Source organism: Bacillus rossius, chromosome 8, assembly GCF_032445375.1.
Source record: "Bacillus rossius redtenbacheri isolate Brsri chromosome 8, Brsri_v3, whole genome shotgun sequence".
Lineage (NCBI taxonomy): Eukaryota > Metazoa > Arthropoda > Insecta > Phasmatodea > Bacillidae > Bacillus > Bacillus rossius.
The window spans coordinates 22,677,731-22,698,415 of record NC_086336.1 but is presented as its reverse complement, the minus strand read 5'-3'; the positions used below and the strand labels follow the sequence as shown (position 1 = coordinate 22,698,415).

General features: G+C 35.7%; 1 protein-coding gene across 4 annotated transcripts in view; it reads left to right on the top strand.

Annotated features, from left to right (window-relative positions):
• The window catches only part of LOC134535582 (very long chain fatty acid elongase 7), a 105,297-nt gene extending 85,971 nt beyond the window's left edge, over positions 1–19,326 (top strand). For all 4 annotated transcript variants that reach the window (XM_063374791.1, XM_063374794.1, XM_063374793.1 and 1 more), the window contains exons 6-7: positions 604–846; positions 16,066–19,326. In XM_063374791.1, coding sequence (XP_063230861.1) covers positions 604–846; positions 16,066–16,257 — 435 coding nt within the window. In that variant the 3' untranslated portion in view covers positions 16,258–19,326. The remainder of the gene's footprint in view (positions 1–603; positions 847–16,065) is intronic.
• The last annotated feature ends 1,359 nt before the right edge of the window (positions 19,327–20,685 follow it).

Here is a 20,685-nt window from a genome sequence, read left to right as displayed (position 1 = left end):
TTAAATATTTATTTTTGGTTATTTAATATTTACAAAATAAAGAAATACATTAAATAAAACATTTAAAAACAACATTTGTGAAAAGATTCAAATATAACATCAAATTAAAATATTAATTTTTAATATTTATTATTTAATTGAAGAAATAATTAATATTTATAAAAATTAATGAAAAAATTTAATGAAAAAACTATTAGTACAAATGAAAAGTGAATATTAAATTAAGAAAAATAATAAAAATTTAATAATTAATAAACTTAAATTATAGTTTTTAATTTGTTATTAAATTTATTTATTTTATTTTAAAATATTAAATAATCAATAATAAATATTTATAATTAAAATTTTTTATAATATTTAGTACAAATTAGGTCACATATATTTATTATTCACTAAATTTTATTTATTTAATTTAAACTGAACTTTTTGACTGTGTTGACTATCTTTTTCCAGCCCTTTTATTATTTTTTGTAATTTAATTATTTGCATGCAATTAAAAACAATTTTTTAATGACGCCAAAGAAGTATAACTTCTCAGCGCGTACATAAGTACACGCGCCCATTTTTTTTAAACCTCTTCTTAATTTTGTTTCGAAAACCCAGGTGTTCTTCGTGTTGAGGAAGAAAGACAGCCAGATCACCTTCTTGCACATGTATCACCACACGGTGATGCCACTTATTTCTTGGGGCGCAACAAAGTACTACCCAGGCGGCCACGGTACCTTCATCGGCGTCATCAACTCCTTCGTGCACATCATCATGTACTTCTATTACCTGATGGCGGCCATGGGCCCGCAGTATCATAAGTACCTCTGGTGGAAGAAGTATATCACCACGCTGCAGATGGTACGTCCAAGCTGTTTCAAGTTCATGTAGGTTACATACACTGTAAAATAATTACGCAAATTTACAGAAAATTTTTGTTGACTAGTTGCCAATAATTTCTTATAGTAAAACAAAAATACTGTAAATTATATATAATGGATTATCACTGAGGAACTACGAGGAATATTAGTAAAGTAAGTTTCGTTTGGTACTAAAAAATATAAACACGTGGGAAAAAGATTTTATTGACAGTTTTAGTTTACTAAGACCTACTATACATTTTCACTTAATCGCCATTCAGTTACATAAACTTTTCGTAACGCTGCACCAGTTTCTTTAACCCCTCTGCCTAGAAGTTTGCCTCCTGGAATTTAACCCAGTTTACAATCGTAATTTTTTTTTAATTTTTGCTATAATTACTAAACCATTTTTCATCAAATAAATAAAAATGACGCCTATTTACCAAAAGATAAAATATGTAGACATCATTCTTTAACACGAGAACGGAGATTGCTTAAACATTTTCAGGTGATGATACTAAGTGCCTGTACTTAGGCTACACTGATTGTGCATTTGAAGTCCATGATGCCAATAGCCAAATCGTCCGTTCCATTACCAAGCGGTGAACGTAAATGCAGAGGGGTCAAAGAAACTGTTCCAGCGTTACTAAAAGTTCTTGGAACTGAATGTCGATTGTGTGAAAGTGCGAATTAGATATGTAATAAAATAAAAATGTCAAAATAATTTTTTTTCATGAGTTAATTTTTTTAATGACCATACGGAGCTTACTTTACGAATATCTTTCGTATAGCAATAGAACATGCTTTTATAAATTAATTTTTTAGCCCACTACAAGGTTTTAAGAGCTGCAGACATAGTTTTGTAATGTTATAAGTCACACGGGGGTCACTCTTAAAGTGCCACCTCCATCCTGCGTGAAACCCTTTTGAGGGAAATTCTCATAAACTGCTTTTCACTATTACTTATGTTTCTTAGTTGGCCATGGAAATATGTGCCATAAAACTCTACATTAGTTCGGAACATACACATAAAGAAATTTATAATTTCATTATCCACGGAATAAAACGAGTAACAGGCAATTTTCCTAATGGCAGTTTGCCTAAACATGAATTCGTTACGGCGATTTGCCTAAAGTCATTTCGCCTAAAGGCGTTTTGCCTAACGGCGATTTGCCTAACGGTGATTTGCCTCACTGCGTTTTCCCTAACGGAGTTCTGCCTGACGGCGATTTGCCTAACGGCGTTATGCCTAACGGCGTTATGCCTAAAATGTTACTATTATGACTAAACCTCGTTTTGCCTAGCGGAGAATGGTCTAACGCCATTTTGATAATGGCGATTTGCCTAACATCGTTTTGCCTAACCTAGCCTAACCTAACCTAACCTAACCTAAGCTAACCTAACCTAAGCTTACCTAAGCTAACCTAACCTAAGCTAACCTAACCTAAGCTAACCTAACGTAAGCTAACCTAATCTAACCTAACCTAACCTTACCTAACTTAACGGCGTTTTGCCTATCAGCGGTTTGCCTAATGGCGATTTGCCTAACGGCGTTTTATCTAACGGCGATTAGCCTAACGGAGATTTGCCTAACGGCGATTTGCCTAAACGGCGTTTTGCCTAAAATTAGGCAAAACGCCTTTAGGCAAAACGACACATGCCCAATAAAACATCACTTGGTAAATTGAAGTAAAATTTTATGGATTATCAGTGGTAGGCGGAACTTCCGGAGTCCATTGAACGTAGTAGAAATGCTTTCAAAATATCTCTGTTAATAATAAATGTTTTAGTGCTACTTTTATTTTTCTTGTAATAGTGTAGAAAATAGACTGTTTTTACAACAAATATATTTTTTGTAAATCATCCAACATTTGTACTTTTACAAAACTTCAGTTAGAATATAATATTTTTCACCTTGAAGTACTCAATCATTTTATCGACACTGGTGCATTGCCCGCTACAAATTTGGTCATTATACATTCCACCAAATAATTTGTGGTGCAGTCTCTGTGAAGTAGCATACTTATAGGTGGCAGCCAAATTTTAATATCACTAACAAAATGTTTGAACTACTTCTTGGCTTCACTGTTGTAGTCACTTCCACGGAACTGATTGTGTTCCAGACGCTTTGGCGTGCTTATTGAGACTTCATTTTTGTATATAGCCATTGTAGATAAATGTTAAGGTGGAATAAACATATCCCAATCCCACCGTCCATCAACCACCATTCCGTCACTTTTTGTCCGTCAACGTCACGCATCTAGCCAAGCGATTTACAACTTGACTTCATCCGTCCGTCAGAATGTTTTCCTAAATAAGTGCTGCGAACAATCCATGTGTTTGTCTCGCAGATCTATATAGATGTTGTTTGCTATTTATGTCGTTTCTATGTACCTATTGTATTAGCATTTCCTATCAAAAATCCAAAGTCGTGATTAAATTGTTTGGACATGAGTTTTAATAACCTCAATGATACTATACAAAACATCTGAACGACCATACAAACACCACAGGCCAGTGTTCAGGTAACAATTGACTGACGCGATCAAAACCGTCGATAAAATCCATGCGTACGTTAGTTTTAGAGCTTGCCAAGCTTTTGACGGACGAATGGCTGGAAAATTTTTCGGGCCATCCAGCAGGTCATGTGACCAACGGACGGATGACCAACGAACGGGGGAGATGGGCTATTTTGCTTCCGTCTTAACAAGGTATAGCAAAAGGTCAGGCACACTTAATTTGGCCTTTAAACCCAGAAGCCAAGCAGTACTTCGTTACTCTGGCCACTAAGGCTTATTATTTAGAAAAAAATTAGTTTTTTTCAAACCACAATTTAAATTATGTGTCATTATAAAATTTGCCGCATGGAGGATGCTGATAAAATAGTTTGTAGAGGACACAAAATTTATTATTGAGTTTCTCGCCCTCTATGTTTCACGACTGCATCATTTTGAGACTCAACTCATTGCGCAATAACGTTTTCAAACAAATAGTATAAAGATAATCTTTTTTTTTTCTAGTTTTAATTGGATCAGAGTCAGAATCTTCCGTGGTTTCTATATTGAGACATTGCATATTTGCAATTACTTCCTGGGGCCTTTTAGACAAGAGTACACTTTTGTAACTAACAAGTAAAATATTACATTTAAAATATACTGTTGCAAGTGTTTCATAACATAACTGTTGTAAACTGGTTATAACAAGGAAAATTTCAAAAGCTTACAACATATTTACTTGTTTACTACCAAAAAACAAAGGTATATTGAAAGTTGAAAGTAAAAAAAAACTTGTAGCTGTCACTTGTTTTCTACTTGAACTTTCGTTCTTACTTCAATAGGGATGTAGGTTACAATTACAAGTTTACCTATTGATAAAATATTGATATTGATAAAATATTTTTTTCACTACTAAGTTAAATTGAAATAAAACCTTGAATTAAAAAAAAATTAAAAAATACTTGCTGTAACTAAACGGTTATAAATTTCAACAGTGGAATATAAATAAGTTTATTTTGTTAAATATATTTAGTTTAATGTGTGGTTATGTAGCCAAGTTATATAAGTTACAAGTTTATCAACAAATACACTTGACACACAAGTAGTATAGGAATTTATGTTCTGGATTAAGGATGGTGACGAAAATCTTTGCAATGTGACGTCTCGACGTCCATCTTGGTTGACACTTAACGTGACCTTTGACCTTGAACTTGACACCAGTGGCTGTTTTGTTTTCTGCCATCTTAGTTTCTAGAATTTTACACCATCTTATGGCGTCACCCTTGACATTTTCGATACGGTCGCCCCCTTGCAGTCTAGAAACATTGCAATTTTCATTATGCCCAACATCTTCAAAATTTGAAATTATTATCTCATTTTAACGCGAAATATTTTTAAATTTATAAATCATAATTAATGAAGTATTAAATTAAAAACATACACATGCCATGGGGTCCTTGGTTTAAATCCGACGAGTACATTCGATTAAAATTGATGATGGAACCTTTACCATGAAAGCCACCCGCAGACTTACCTCCCACCACTAATACCAAGGCATATATTACGTCAGTTAGTATAATATCATGGCCGCCATATTGTTTTCAGTAATCGATAGCAGGAGCGCTAGCGTACACAACATCTGCCATAGTACGTTGCCGCTATATCCATTAAATTTTTCTCCGCTAGACTGCAGGAATAATTTATTGCTAGATGACCGCCATTTTGTAAGACAAAATAGCAGCTATCTTGAAAATTTGTTTATTATGAAGCTATAAATTCGGAAAAAAAGCAAACATTCATTTAAAAGTCCCATAATATAATGATTAATTCGGCCACTTAGGTCTATCCATGACTGATGCAAACATACAATTTATAAAAATTACCAAAAAATGAAAAGATCGAGAAATAAAACAACAAAATTACAAATAAATTTTTTACATAATTTCTGCAAGTACTAAAATCAAGCCAATTACTAGTGTTTTTCCATATATAAATATAAATATATATATATATATATATATATATATTCTTAGTAGATATTATGAAGCCAGTTTTTTATTCTTCATATGTCTTACATGTCTTTTCAGACAGTTCATTATCATATTTTTTTATTCAACACCTTGTTCTGAATTTTGTTAAAAAGACACAATTCTTTATGTGTCTTTAAATTTTCCGTAGCATATAAACATGTTGCATTGAAATTTAATGCATTAATAGTTATTATTACAATAGTGTATTACATAATCGCAAATTTGAAAATTTTTGGTGATGTCACAGTGATGGAACACCGTCAGTCGCTGCATCCTTGGTTTATGATTTCGCTGCTGCTGAAGACACTGCAGACATTACAATCACCTGCTCCATTGAAACAATAGGAGTAACTGCTGACTCTTCTACCAACAGGATCTGCGTTTTCGCCGTTGCCTTCGGAATCTCTGTAGCTGTGGTCATCGGGATCTGTGTTGCCATCGATGTTGCTGCAGGCAGAGTCACCGAAGTTGATGAAAGAGTTGACACTGCTGTTGTAGGCGTAAGGTCAGACTAGGCTGAAGAACCACCAATTGCTGATAGTAAAGATACCACCGTTTCAATTTGCAAGTCCAAGTGTGGATTAACTCTTTTGAATAACTGTCCTCTTTCTTCCACAAACGAAGATGAACTAAGAGTGACATGAAAAACTAATTTTTTGACATTAAAATTAACAGTTGTTTGACATTTAGGACCCAATAAAATTTAATTTTATACCTTCACAATGTTTGGAATGGGCGGTCAAAGTGTCCTGACGTCGGTATAAAACACCACAATTTTGGCAAAGTGACGAAACAAATTGTTTAATTGATAGTTCTTGTTTTCATGACGTAAAACATAGGTTCTGCCACAATATTTGCAAACAGGTGCTTGCTTGCACTTGACAGACACAGTACATATCTCATAATGCTGTTTTCAACTATTTATTCTACCAGTTATATCATTGCATTTGCTGCAATAAAACAATATTTTTTTGTGCATTGTTTGGATATCCATTTCATTCATGCCAATGGGCATTTTAAGTTTTACTGAATGAAGCACCACAGTATTTCCACAGATGCAATAAACATCCGTCGTTCCATGAAGTCTCCAGTGTTGCTGGCAAACCATTAGTTGATGAAACAGCACCTGTAAATACCTCCAGTGCGGCTGGTATTACAGATGCCATCGTTCGCTGCCATCAAGGTATCCATCGAAGTCTCTGTCGCTGCCATCAGGACCCCAGATGTTCATGGTATACCACCCATCGAGATCACTCCGGCTGATAGCTTTGTTGTTAATTAGTTCTGCAGGGTTGATGGCAGGCCTACCATCCAGGTCGACAATAATGATGGTTAAAGACACCATCGAGTTCACAGGATTTGGTAATAATGCGACTTATGCACCAAACTAGTCAAAAAGCTGACCAGTACAGCACCGCGGCCAGAGGTGGACTGAGGGTCCTGGCATCTGGAACTCGCTTATATACTTGTGGCACTGGTATACTACATGAGTCAAAAAAATATGTAATTGTATTTTATAGTTGATTTAATGGCATGTTCCTTAAAACTCTAGAAATAAAAACACACAAAGTACAAGTCTCATTTTTTTAAAAAAATACATAAATACATATTAGGTTAAGGCATTAAGCAATTTTGTAAGGAATGTCTTTAATGCTGCATGGACTGCCACGTCGAATCTCGGTAATGTCTCATCGACTCCGGTTAAAACTGTTTCTCTAGTCTCGGGCTCAGGAACACAGGTATCCGACTGGTCATCTTCGGCAATGACTGCTTCGGTGAGACATTGAAGACGACATCTGCGACTACGGCTGCGACATGCCTTTGTTTCAGTGCTTGTTGAGACAGGATTACTGACTGAACTAGAACGAGACGCACATCGTTTGGGTGTCTGTGTAGATGGATAGCCACTCACAACAGGTTGTAACAACCAATTCTGGTGTTCCCAGTGCAGATGAAGCGACTACTTCTTCGATGCTGGCTGGAAAGATCGTGTGCGGTCTTATGTGATAATACAGGACAGTTTCCAGGTTTGCAGCAACATAACCGATGCTGAGTCGGTTCGTATGACACAAGATGTGTGAAAACCACCAGGGCGGAGTGCCTCCAACACAGGTTTCCATATATGTGCTCAGATTACCGCCATCCCAGTTGCTGCACTCGACAGTGCTGAAGCTAGGTCTTATTCTCAAGTACACATTGGCAGGATGTAATGAAAACATCTTCTTGAAGGTCGGATCGCAACTGAAGACATGAATGGTTGCACGCCTTTTATATGTATGCAGGCTCTACTCACACTGCGAGTGCCATTTCCGCTTTAGCTACGAGTTGTTACAAGCATATACTCGTTCAAACTTGTCATGTGGTTAGTCACCATACATTGCACTAAGCTTTCACAGGGAAGGAATTTCATAGTCGTTCTGCAGGTACACAATTTCAGTGACTCCATCGCAAAATTTGCTTAGCCATTTCTTCTACTCAGGTCCAACGATATAAATGATGCTACATAGATTCTCCAGTAGCAAATCATTTAGAGGGTTTTACACTTGAATGTATGGAATTTAACCTTCATCCAACTCCAGGCCATGTTAGTATTTGCATATCCATTCATGTGAGTGTTTACTTTTTTTCTTTCAGTAATTTCAAGGGAAACAGAAGCCGTAAAGTAAAAGTTAGAGTCCTGCTGTCGTCCTCGTACATGATGGCTAACTCATTTAGGATGAATCCATTTTGGCTCTCCAAACCTTGAGGATTGAATTACATCTTGATGCTAGTAATGCTCGACAGTAACTAAATAATCTCGCAAATTGCACCAATATTCTTAGGATGATTTCACAAGCTTGTATTGGCAGTTGTATGATGCAAGACTATCGTGAAGTATCAGACAAAAAGGACAAGCTTTTGGTGAAATATTTAAATTGGTCAATACCTCCTTTCCACTGTCGATTATGTTTGAATTTATTCGATCATCCTGTTTGTAAATGTTAAACACCAAAAATTAAGCCTTGTTCTTGAAACTGTTGGAACTCAGTATCAATGACTGTCCGCGACCATGGTATGCTTGCTGTAACTTGGCATAAATATAATATGCTAAAAGAAATTTTCCATTTTAAAATTTCTATTTAAAGTTCAAGTACGGACAGCTTTTACTGTTTAAAAATAACTTTACATTACATATTTGACAGTTATTGAACATGGTGCAGTTCACTCCTGCATTGAGCTGTCTTCCAGAGTGAAGCTCGAAGATGATGTATCTAGATTTTTCCGTAGAAAAGATGGAATTTACTATCCACATAATAAGCTGACTTTGAGGTAAGCCATAATATGTTTCCAGGCTCCAGGATTGGAATGTAATGTCAATGTTTTGGTCATTTTCTACATTCATCAGCAGCTTGTTACATTCGATCGTGCTCACTTGGACGTGAGGTAGCATACACTCAATAGACTGTAGTATAAACGAGATATCCTGTGCGTTTTCTGCAGCAGCGACAATTACATTAATGTGTCTTATCTAGATGCAGTACTAGCTCTTATTTTAAATTAATTATTAGGTTTTTGGAGTCTTCAGTGAATCAGAGAAGCATGGACAGAGAAACGCAAACTTATAATTTTCCTTCGGCATAAAAAGGTAGCTTGTATTTAAACTCGAGCCCCCAGCCTGCCATATTTGCAGCAGACAGTTTGTTCGGCGTCAGTGAAAGATATTTTTTCGTAGCAGATGTTATTCCTACATCTCTTGTCTGATATAACTTTATTCCATTAAGTACATATGTAATGCGCTCGTTTACATAAAGAATACGATTGCAGGATATTATCAACGTTGTCAGATGCATGCCATCCGCCTTTGTTAGCATACCTCTTATATGTAGAAATGGCTGTGCCGGTAATGTACAGATATCTTGCATACTTCGAAAGGTAGCGCGTACTGTTCAAGAAGGAAAGGCTGGTACTCGCGCAGTTACATTTTCATAATGCTGTCATCAAAAATGACCTGCTCATCCACGTTGAGGATTTCGTCTTCCTTTTTTATTCAGCACTTGTACAATACTGTGAAGAAAATTTACGCTGTCAGGTGTTAATGCACCGAAGTCTGGTAGAGAACTAGTCTTTCGCACGCCAATGCGATTTCTTTTATAACTGTTCAGTGTCATAAACATTACGACCATCACTTCAATTACAGATTAAATGTAATTTCTTTGTCTTGAAAATTCACCAAGCATTACTACATAATGATTCGGATGATGACTTCGTGTGCACACTTCATGACGTCTGGAACATAAATGATACTTTGCGACACTTCGACGAATTTATATCCTGGTGGGACATTTGGCAAAAGCTCATGTAGCATGTTATTTAGACTCCCATTGAGACACTTTCCACTTGCCAAATTGTAGTTTATTCAAATGAAATTTGCGGGCAGTATATTTTCTGCACGCGTGGATTCGTACGAGTTTCTTGCATCATAAATATTTGGTACGAATATGTGGTCCCAGATTTCGTAAAGTTGACATTTTCACTGCATGTTAGAATGAATTATTTGGCTGTTTGGAATTCTGCGTAATTGAAAGTCTACATCGTTATGTAACTTTTCCTTGATTTAAATTTAATTTTGGCAATTCCGTAAGAGCCATCTTTTAATTGTATTTATTGGGACGTCCAATTACTTTTAGTAAATGGATATTGCAGTTTTCTTCGTTGATATTTGGTATGGCATTATACTTTTAAACATCTACGAGCCCAATACCCTATTCACCTTCAATCTACAGAGGCGGGAAATGGACCGCCCGAAGCTACGAATTTGACCTGTCAAAGTAAGTTTTATCAACATGACTGACTTATTTTTTTACTGAACAGTTATTTTATAAGCAAAAAAAATTGTTACAAGTATTTTTTTTTTTAAATTAGAAAGTGAGACACAAGTGTCCGCAGTTTGTTTGGTTAGGTAACTGTCCGGTAACGAAATTGAAGTAAAGCATTGGGTCAAGTAGGTACCGTGTAAGTTTTGGCGGAGGTCTCAAATTAACGAAACTGTCGAAGTACTCGGCCTTTTTTTCCCCAGACTTTACATATTCTATTAAGCGTGTGCCACGACCTATAGACCCATCTAAATTAATAGTGGCACACTCACGAGTCTTTAGCTTGCTGTGTAATATGTCTTACAACAAAATGTCTCCAAGTTTGGTATTTTCATTTTTCGAGGGTACTTTATTAAATCTATATAAATATTGGTGAGTGGGCGTTACGGCAGAGAATTCAAAGAAACATTTTTTACTTGTTTCTTTCTCATGCCTCGACCTAATTTGTGGGGTCATAAGTAAATTCCTGCGCCGTTTCTTTACCCATTGCAATGGCTTCTATGATGGCATGCTTCCTCAAATTGCTTGTGATCATTCTTGGAAGTGTTGACTGCCCGCACTATATCACAAGTACGACCAATGTAGGTAAAATTAGCGGTAAAAATCCACCGTTTATCTTCGTGTCACGAGTCTGTCTTTTTGCTTGGCTTTTTGCATGCCTGCACACGTTATTTCTCTTGGTCTTGCAGGGCTTGGTTCGACAAGCCCCCATTCCTAATTTGGTCTTGGCTTTAATGATTTTGGATATGCCCCATGAAATGATTTATTCTATAATTCCTGTGTCTAGTGATTTACTTATATATTTGGCTTCCTGTGCCACTATCTTATCTGTTCGGTGTCTTGATTTCAGATTCTTTTTTAGGGAATATGCAATATTGTGCGGCTTCACTTCTCGTCGAGAGAATTAATGCCCATGTCGACTTGAGAGACGTTTGGCCAGTTTCGTTACTGGACCACAAATCTGTAGCCTGGAATGTGTAGCTCGAAAGGCAGATTATCTATCAGCGTGTTTACAAGTCCTGCATGGAAGTGTTTTTTCTTCTTACCTCTTCAAGGCATTACGCGCAACTAAACGAATGTATAAGTACGTTCGTTTTTATATAATTTTGTCATTAACATGCAAGTCATCAAGGAAGAAGGATTTTTGCCCGTGCGCATCACGCAAGATGACAAATCCAGAGAGCGCGAATCGCGAGATGGCTTTTTATTACCATATACCATATGATAAATTATGGTAGGCCCATCGAACTGCGGCAAAATATGTGTTCTACTGGGTCTACTGGAGTAACCGAATGGTCTTCGGTTCAAAAATGTCTACCTCTATTTAAAGACATTGTAAGAGCCAACGTACCAGCTTCTAGCTACGATTCTACAATCGGTGGAAGGCCTGGAGTATTTTACATTTACCGATAATCCATATGTGCTGCCTCTTAATAAAGCACGACCCAATTCAGTGATGGTCTTCGACAATGGCGTGAGTGAAATGCAAAGCATAATACAATAGTACTTTTATATGAGCAAACATGCAAAAGAAGACTGAATTTACCTGTGTCACACCTACAGTCGAATTCAGAATCATTTGCTACGAGAAATTGCGAATGTGATCTTGCTGTTTCGAATGGATGAACTTAATTTATGTCACCCTCATACGATCACGTAAAACCGACATGACTTTTCAAGAATTCAAAGACATGTGTTCCTTGTGCTGGAAAAATGAGCACAGATTCCTAGTTATTGTCAAAGACTGGCCCCTACATATATAAAGCCAGGTAAAAAATAAGGCTTCGGTCAGTTTATCGTCAAAACCCGAGACATAGCATTTCGAAATGTGGTCGTAGCAGTCGTGAATGACATACATACTGATCTTTAGTCTCACGACGCCAACATCCTGAAATACATTTGTCTACTGGCTCAAAAAGTAGAAAGTACGAAAACGAATTAATATAGTATCTGCTAGCCATCGATCAGCGCATGGAAGCCTCTGATTCATGAATTTGCATCATTATATAATTATCGAATGCGCAAAGATATTACGATTTGAGGTCTTTTCAACGTAGTCTGTATGGAACAATAACCACCTTTCAACGAAAACAGATCTTTCTAACCACAGGGAAAAAGTTTCTGCGAATGAATAAAAAAGGTTTGGAAGAAAGTCTTGCAAATTTTTTTCAGCCAGTACAATGTCAGACCTGGCCAGCGACCTTCATCATGCTGTAGAGACTGTTCGTTAAAAATATCTACTTGCTTGAAGAGCCAGACATTCACATGAAATGGAAAAAGAAAATAAAATTAAACCAATCACTAGTCCGTGTCTCGACAAATTTAAAAATAAAGAAGAACCAACCATCAGTGTCAAGGAAAAATGCCTAATGCAAAGAAGAGGAAACATGAACCGTCTCTAGAAGAAGAGAACTTTACGACTACAGTGTATATACACATGAGAAAATTACGGAAATGCGGACAGAATCTTGAGACCTTTCAAGAGTCGGAATAACGACACGACATATGAAGTGTACTGAAAAAATAATGGGTGCTTAAGAAATATATTTATTCTAGCAGAAAATATTGTATGTATATATGAGTAAAAAAACACATGGGACTCCAGGTATGTATGAATTCGTTTTTCTCAGGGAACCTAAAGGCCCCAAGATTGGCAAAATACGAGAAACTTCTCGAACTAACTCATGCACAACTTTGCGTTAACGTTCCGGAAAATAGCATATATAAAGACGAAGATCATTAATAAATTTATATTCTCGCCAATCTCTTTAGTAAACTAGCAGTGAATGGTGAATGTTTAAAAAAGCAAGAAAGTGGTCAGAACTTTGACTATGTGTATTGGGACGACCCAAATAAATTGGTCTACGGTTAAGACTTTTACTTGCTTCGTTTGGTTAAGGAAACTATTCACACATCAACAAAATAGTCTCCATACTCGAAGATCTGAGGGAAGCCGGCTACATACGAGTTGAACTGGAATCGCTCGCGAACTTCAAGCTCCTGCTAGGCAAAAATACATTTGGCACAAAGTCGTAGTGCATGGACTTGATGATTTATTAAGGCGGACCTTGTTGAAATGATACCATATTCACGGATTAATAAATGTTTAAAATATATGTTTACAGTCATCGCTGTGTATATGTAAGTTCTCTTGGGGAAGACCTCAGAAATGTAAGAATGCAATCGACGTAACCAAAGCCATGACAGACATTTTACGTGATGGATGGGTACCGTCGCACCTGCAAACATATCTCGGCAAAGTTTTCTACAATGTGATATTCAAGGCTTTGAAATATTACATTACATTTAGTAATTTCAAAGCCTCGGTTGTCAAAAGGGTTCACCAAACTTTTCCCACCAAGTTTTGGCGACAGTTAAAGGGTGACGGAAATTAAAAGTGGCTGGATATTTTGCAGCAAATAATTAATAATTGATTACGATTCCATGGTTCTTCTACCACGAAAATTAAGCCCAAAGACGTAAAGTCGTTCACTTGCTTCGAACAGTGTTTTCCAACACGAAGAAGAAAGATTCACGAAAGCCTAAAGCTAACGTCGGTGAAATTGTGCGGATCTCCAAGCTGAAAGATGCCTTCGAGTAAGGATTCATTGCGAATTGGAGTCCCTAACTTTTCCTTGTGACCCACGTTCGCGAATCGGAGCCTAGGACCTACTATCTGACGGATTTGAAACACAATGTGTCGGCTTCTACGTTTGGTATATTTGGTGGAGAAGATTCTCAAACGAAGAAACGGTCAATGCTACGTCAAGTGGTGGGGCTTCCCACCTAGATTAAATTCGTTGATAGGAGATTCAGAAAATTAGAAATGCTATTAATTTTCTTGTTTTTTTTTTTGTTTTTTTAGTGAATAAAAATTATGTGTTAAAATTTATTTATATTTTGAAGTTTTATCTCTCGAACTTTTAATTTTTTGGTAATTTTAAATAAATTATATGTTTTGCATTAGTCAAGGATCGACTAAAGGTGGTCGAATTAGTTACTATATTAATAAGCCATTATTTTTTTATCAAATTTGGTCTTTTTTACAATTTTCTAACTTAATAATAAACAAATTTTCAAAATGGCTGCTATGATGTCTTACAAAATGGCGGGCACCTAGCAATAAATGATTATTGCACTCTAGTGGAGAAAAAATAAACTGTTATGGTGACAACATACTTTGGCAGATGTTGTGTATGCTAGCGCTCCTGCTATCGATTACTGAAAACCATATGGCGGCCATGATATCGTACCAACTGACATAATATCTGCCTTTGCATTAGTGCTGGGAGGTCAGTCTGCGGGTGGCTTCCGTGGAAGAAGGTTCCGTCACAAATTTTAATCTAACGTCCTCGTCGAATTTAAACCGAGGACTCCATGTCATACGTACATTTTTTAATTAAAATTTAAAAATTTTTCCCATTAAAATTTTATAATAATTTAGGATTTTTAATGTGTTGGGCATAAGAACAATTGCAATGTTTCTAGACTCCAAGGAGGTGACCATACCGAAATTGCAAAGGTGACATCACAAGATTGCGGATTATTTTGCACCAGAAATAGCGACAAACAAAATAGCCGCCGTTGTCAATGTCAATGTTAAATTCAAGGTCCATTTCAAGGACATCCAACATTGTTGACCACATCAGGAATCCTCGACCCACAGCCAGTTACAGAACTTACATTCCTATACTACTCACACACACCCAAAACATTAAACTTGTCAGTTACAATTTTAGAAATATTTTTTATATGCTTGTTTATAACAGCTTTAATTACAAGAGCTCTTTCCTTTTACCTTTGTTAAATGGGACCCTGTTATTTCTTACCCCTTGTTCCAGTTATTTAAAAAATAAGTTTACGTGGTCTTAACCCGGATGCAATGATACATTTAGTTTTTCATTTAAAAATTTGTTTTGTATGTTTTTTGTTTTTTATTTTCCTCTAATTAGACCCCTCTTCGGGACTAATACACGTATTTGATTTTGTTACAAAAATAAGAATTTTCCGTCATGTACATGAAATTTATGCCATCCTTAACATTCACTCACTACTTCATAGATAAAGAAACTAACTTTATAACTGAATGCATGAGATTGCGTGTAACAAAATAAGAACGCTAAATTTGGTAGTAGCTTGCGGTAATATAGGAGTCACAGGGATTGTGGGCCTATAACTCTTAAGACACCTTTTCTACAGATTGTTAAAATGAATTACCGTAGACTTTGTTTTAAAGAACATAAACTATTTAGATATTTTTATGAAGAGGGTAAAAAAGCTAATACATTTGTATCGTGGTGTGAATGTCAACTTTACTTAATGGATATTAATTTGTGGGCAGAAAGGAGAATAGCTTCACCAGAAATCCTCAGGTTTATGTGCTGGTGATTCTGTTTCGTCACTTAATAAATATTATATTTAAAATGTAAAAGATTTTCGAATATTTCAAAAAAAAAATGATATAATCACTTCCTTCACTTTGGGTCATTATACAACTATGTTTTAAGCGAGTTAGTTAAAAATAAAAATAAAACATATACAGGTTTCTCGGTTGGGCGTTGTTGGTAGGGAATACCAATGCATGGATATTGTGTGAAGACTTTATTGTCCTGAGATGGTCAGTACCATGATAGTTGAGCGCCCAGAACATTGCGTAAAGTGTTTTGTTTAATGAAGGAAATTAAAATCCATATTTATTAACCATAATTGTGGTCAAGCATAATTTTTGCAACGTTTTGGGTTTTTCCAATGATTCAATCGTGTCGGAGCAGTGCCATATCCTGACAGTTCCTATCTCCGTAGTCTTTGACGGTCATAGAGTCTTTTCGTGTTGCTTCCACAGACGCAGTTTTGCATCGCATTCCTGCACTCTTCCCAGCTGGTGTTGTACGACTGCGGCTTCCCTCGCTGGTCGGTGTTCTTCACCCTGCCGAACGCCATCTTCTTCTACTACCTGTTCAGTGACTTCTACTGCAGGGAGTACGAGAAACCCAGAACCAAGAAGGACATCGCGCTAAGCAGGAGGTCGTCCTGACGCGCGTCCTTCGGCGGTTGAACCGATCACGGGGGTATCGTCACGTCTACGGGTGACAGCGCTCTTTGCCGCCGACGTCCGGTCGGGAATCAGACGACGAGGTCACGGTTGTCCATTCGATTGGACTCCATCCGTTTGCCAGCACTTCTGCTAAAAAGAACACAAAAACAAGAGCACTGCGAGTGATAAAGTGAAAAATTGGTAATAACCTACATAAAGGCAAAGCCATTAATTGCGTGTAACAAGTGAAATAACTATTAGGGTGTGGTTATAGATATTTATGAATATATATTAAGTTAATAAATACGAAAAAATTGGCTCAATTTACAAAACAATCGGATGCAACTCTTGTTAATAAAACTTTCTAAAATTAAAATTTTACCCTTCCACAGTGAAATAATTTATGATTACTTTTCATAGAATAATACAAAAAAGCTAAATAGGCCTATAAAGAGGGAAAGGTTGGTCGTATTCCAACAGAATAAATAAACTTCTCTGCCACCTGGGTACGGATTGAAAACTAACACTATCTTACTCATAAGAATATCACCATTTGAGCTTGTTCTCGCAACTGGTACAGAAATTAAAAAGTCTTTATTAAAGAATGTTGTAAACTATGGTGTTATGAATATGGTTATGTATATAGACGTAGAACCCAGTGGAGAGGGGTAGAAAGGGTTCGGGTTCCCCCTTGGAATCAAAAAGCCCCTCTCTGAGGGGGCCTGTCTACGGTTGAAAAATCGTAACTGTGAGATGGGAACGATAAAAATCTTTCCGCGGGCCCCTCGACCCCTGGGAATCATACAAATGTTCACCAATGGTTATGCAAGTGAAGGTTTTATTATAATTCAACTTTTGTGGCTGGAATCACTCATTTACCGAAATATGCTGAAAATCGTAAGCATGTACACGAAGATGGTCGATCTTCCAAACCGTTTATACATTCTCTTCAAATTGCCACACTCGATTTCTTGCCATTCATGGTTTCTTACATAGATATATGTTAAAAGTCACAATAACTTTGGGGCTGTATGGTTGCTTGTGTTAATGATCTAACGACAATTGGAAACCACGCCAGAGAGCATTTTAATACCAGAGACTATTTCATAACGATTTTACAGATTCCCCCACACGAAAATTATGTCACCATTTATAAATTTTCATTGTCATTGCAGGTTTATATTCCATTAATAATATTAGTTCCCATACGCTACAAGCAGGATATTGTAAATTGTATTTTCATAAATGTGGGAATATATTGTCAATGTTTTTTTTTATCTGCTTTTATAAATACATGAACCACTCTGAAGCACGTAAGTAAGTTTTTATCTCTTTATTAAAGTAATGTTTAAATATGTTGCCTTGAAACTCGTACTGGCATTTACATTTCTAATAATGTCCATTATCAACCCAAGAAAATTACACTACATAAAAAATATTATTCTTTGTTACATTCTAAAATATCTTTTAATGACAATGCTGCAATTTTCTAAATATTTCAACAAACCGTGACATACGCCTGTTTCATGAAGCAATAAGTAGTTTAAAGATTTAACCAAATTGTTGTAATTTGTATTTTCAGCTCAGAACGTTTATTTAAACCATATTATGTATAAAGTATAAAATTGAAGTACAAATCTAAATAACTTACGTGACAATTTAGAAGATTTCTAATAATTGTAAACCATAATTTTGTCAATTTGTAAACCTTTAGGTCCACTTTCGTCACTGGTATAGTTATAACTTCTTATAAGTATGCCTAAGGTTAGTATAAAAGTATATATTATATTTATTGCTTAACTACGCATCAAACTATAAAAATTAGTTTGATGTAGTTGCTAATAATTGTTATCGGAAATGCCTTATAAATTCTATGTTAGAAAAATACAAATGTTTGATTTTGTTATTGGGTTAGATTCATTAATATAAAGTATGGCTTTTGATGAGCTCAAACTTCAATTATTTTGTAAGTTGGATTTCATAATTTAAAAAAAAAATATTTCCACAAGAAGTTTGATTTATATTTTGGTTAAAACTCAGTTTTGTACAAGCGAAAATGTGACTTTTAAATGTCATTTTCTTGTGCAATTTGGGTGTACGTATACTAGAAGCCAAGCATAAATTTTGCTACCAGAAAGGGTTAAATAAGTGAATAAGTGGAACGCATTGAAGAAAGCCAACGTAAGTTTATAACTTAAAAAATTCCTGTGAAACAATTTTTGAACATATAAAAAATCCTGACGAAGTAGAATAGTTGTCTGTAATGTATTTTTTTTTGTGAATGGAACAGAAATATCCAATTAAAAAAATTATTTTTACATTTTTACGTATACATACATTTATACATATAGAAAAATATACCCCTATAAAAAAGTGTTCACAGTTATACTGGGTTCAGATTCTCACTGGGGTATTTATGCTTTGTGTTGTCCCATTAACTCCAATAGTTATTTATTTGTAAGCAATTGCCTGAATAGCTTTCCAGTATTAACTGCGCACATAATAAGCATGATGAAACAAAATGAACCAGAATTGATGAATTATCATTCCATGGTTCAAAAACATTACGCTCGATTTAAACATCAATCAAAATATAAAATAATGCGCCAATTTCCGTAAGAAATACTCAGTATCAACTCGAAAAACGTATTTAATATATGCAAAAATAACCATATCCATGTGTTGTACAGAGTTAAAATATATTTCTGTAGTATTACAAACTGTATCTTAGCGACTGGTCTCCAAAGGAATATTTGTTAAAGTACAGAATCTTTTTCTTTGTGATAACAAAAATTGTACCTTTATTAGATATTTACTGCCTCAATTAATAAAAAAAGAATTCCACAGATGGTAGCACCGTGTTTACAAATTTCCATTCCAATCGACTTCCATTCTATTCACGAAATTCACCAAATGCCGTACACTGAGAGATAAGATGTTTACATATTATTCATTTACTAGCGACCCGCCCCGGCTTCTCACGGGTGCAATGCAATACACCCGTAATACATCAACTATACTATTTTACTTACTATTCGTTTGACTAAAAACAAAAGAGAATCAACAAATATCAACAACAAAAGATAAATATTCTATTCAGTTCTTTTTTGAAATTAAATACCTTACTTTAAATTACGATTATCGATAATTAAATAAAATATATTTTACTTACTATTCGTTCGACTAAAAACAAAAGAAAATCAACAATTATCAACAACATGATATATCTCGTAAGGTTCAGCCAGCGTTTGCAATGTAAGCGCAAAAAATGTGTTTATTTACGACATCGCATTAGACACATCTAAAATTATCAGGGATACTCTTCTATATTATGTATGTTTTATACATATAAACCTTCCTCTTGAATCACTCCATATATTAAAAAAAAACACATCAAAATCCGTTGCGTAATTTTAAAGATCTAAGCATACATAGGGACAGACAGACAGCGGGAAGCGACTATGTAGTGATGAGGAAAATGTTTTAAAGTAACCCAAGAAGTCAGGACTTGCATCAAGATACACGCGTACTCGAAGTGCCCAAACAGCAATCTACAGTTTATATTCCGCGCACATGATTATGTATAAAACTCTTAACTAAACAAATGAAACTGTGTGTTATGATGCTCCCACTCGCTACTTCCTAGCGAATAAAAAAGATTATGACGGAGATAAATGTTCTGCACTATTGATCATAAGCACAGTTAATATCTAAAAAGCACAGACGCATGATCACTCCTACTCGTTGCCTTCCAACAAGTAACAAATTATCTATATCTAGTGAGTAACGTTCTACATACACAGAATCAAGAAATGGAATCAAGAAAGTACCGACACCAGAAGAGGAAATGCTTCCGACATTGGGAGACAACAAATCACCGGGAGACTTTATAGCTCGACCCTTGGAGACGAAAAATGCAGGTTGGTACCCCTGAGTCTTTCCTAGTGACAAAAACAAGATAACTCGCTCGACCTATCTGCAACATCTATTATTGCTCCAAATGATTTCCGATCTTTCTACATCATACAGCAACTGAACAATTTATGATTGTGTATACATCTCGTTTTTCTCACACTAAATACACTGCAAAATTACTTATAATATTTACTACGTTAAAAATTATCAATAAATTTTCTATGGTGTAACCTTACATTCCTTAAATCTTCACTGCAGGATGGCATCTTCTTTCTGATGAAAACGAGACTAGGAAAGGTCAGTCTCGTCACTTCTTTACTTCTCACATTCTCCAATGTCTAGAAGCCGAAGTGATGAAGGAAGTGGACGAGGGAAACTTCTGGTGCTGGCGCTGATGTGCTCAATTTGTGCTAATTTGTGCCGTAGTAAACTAAATTTGTGCTGCATTGCATTAAAATTTATAACTATAGTAAGGTGGTCACCAATTTGACGTCACGTTGGTGACCACCCATT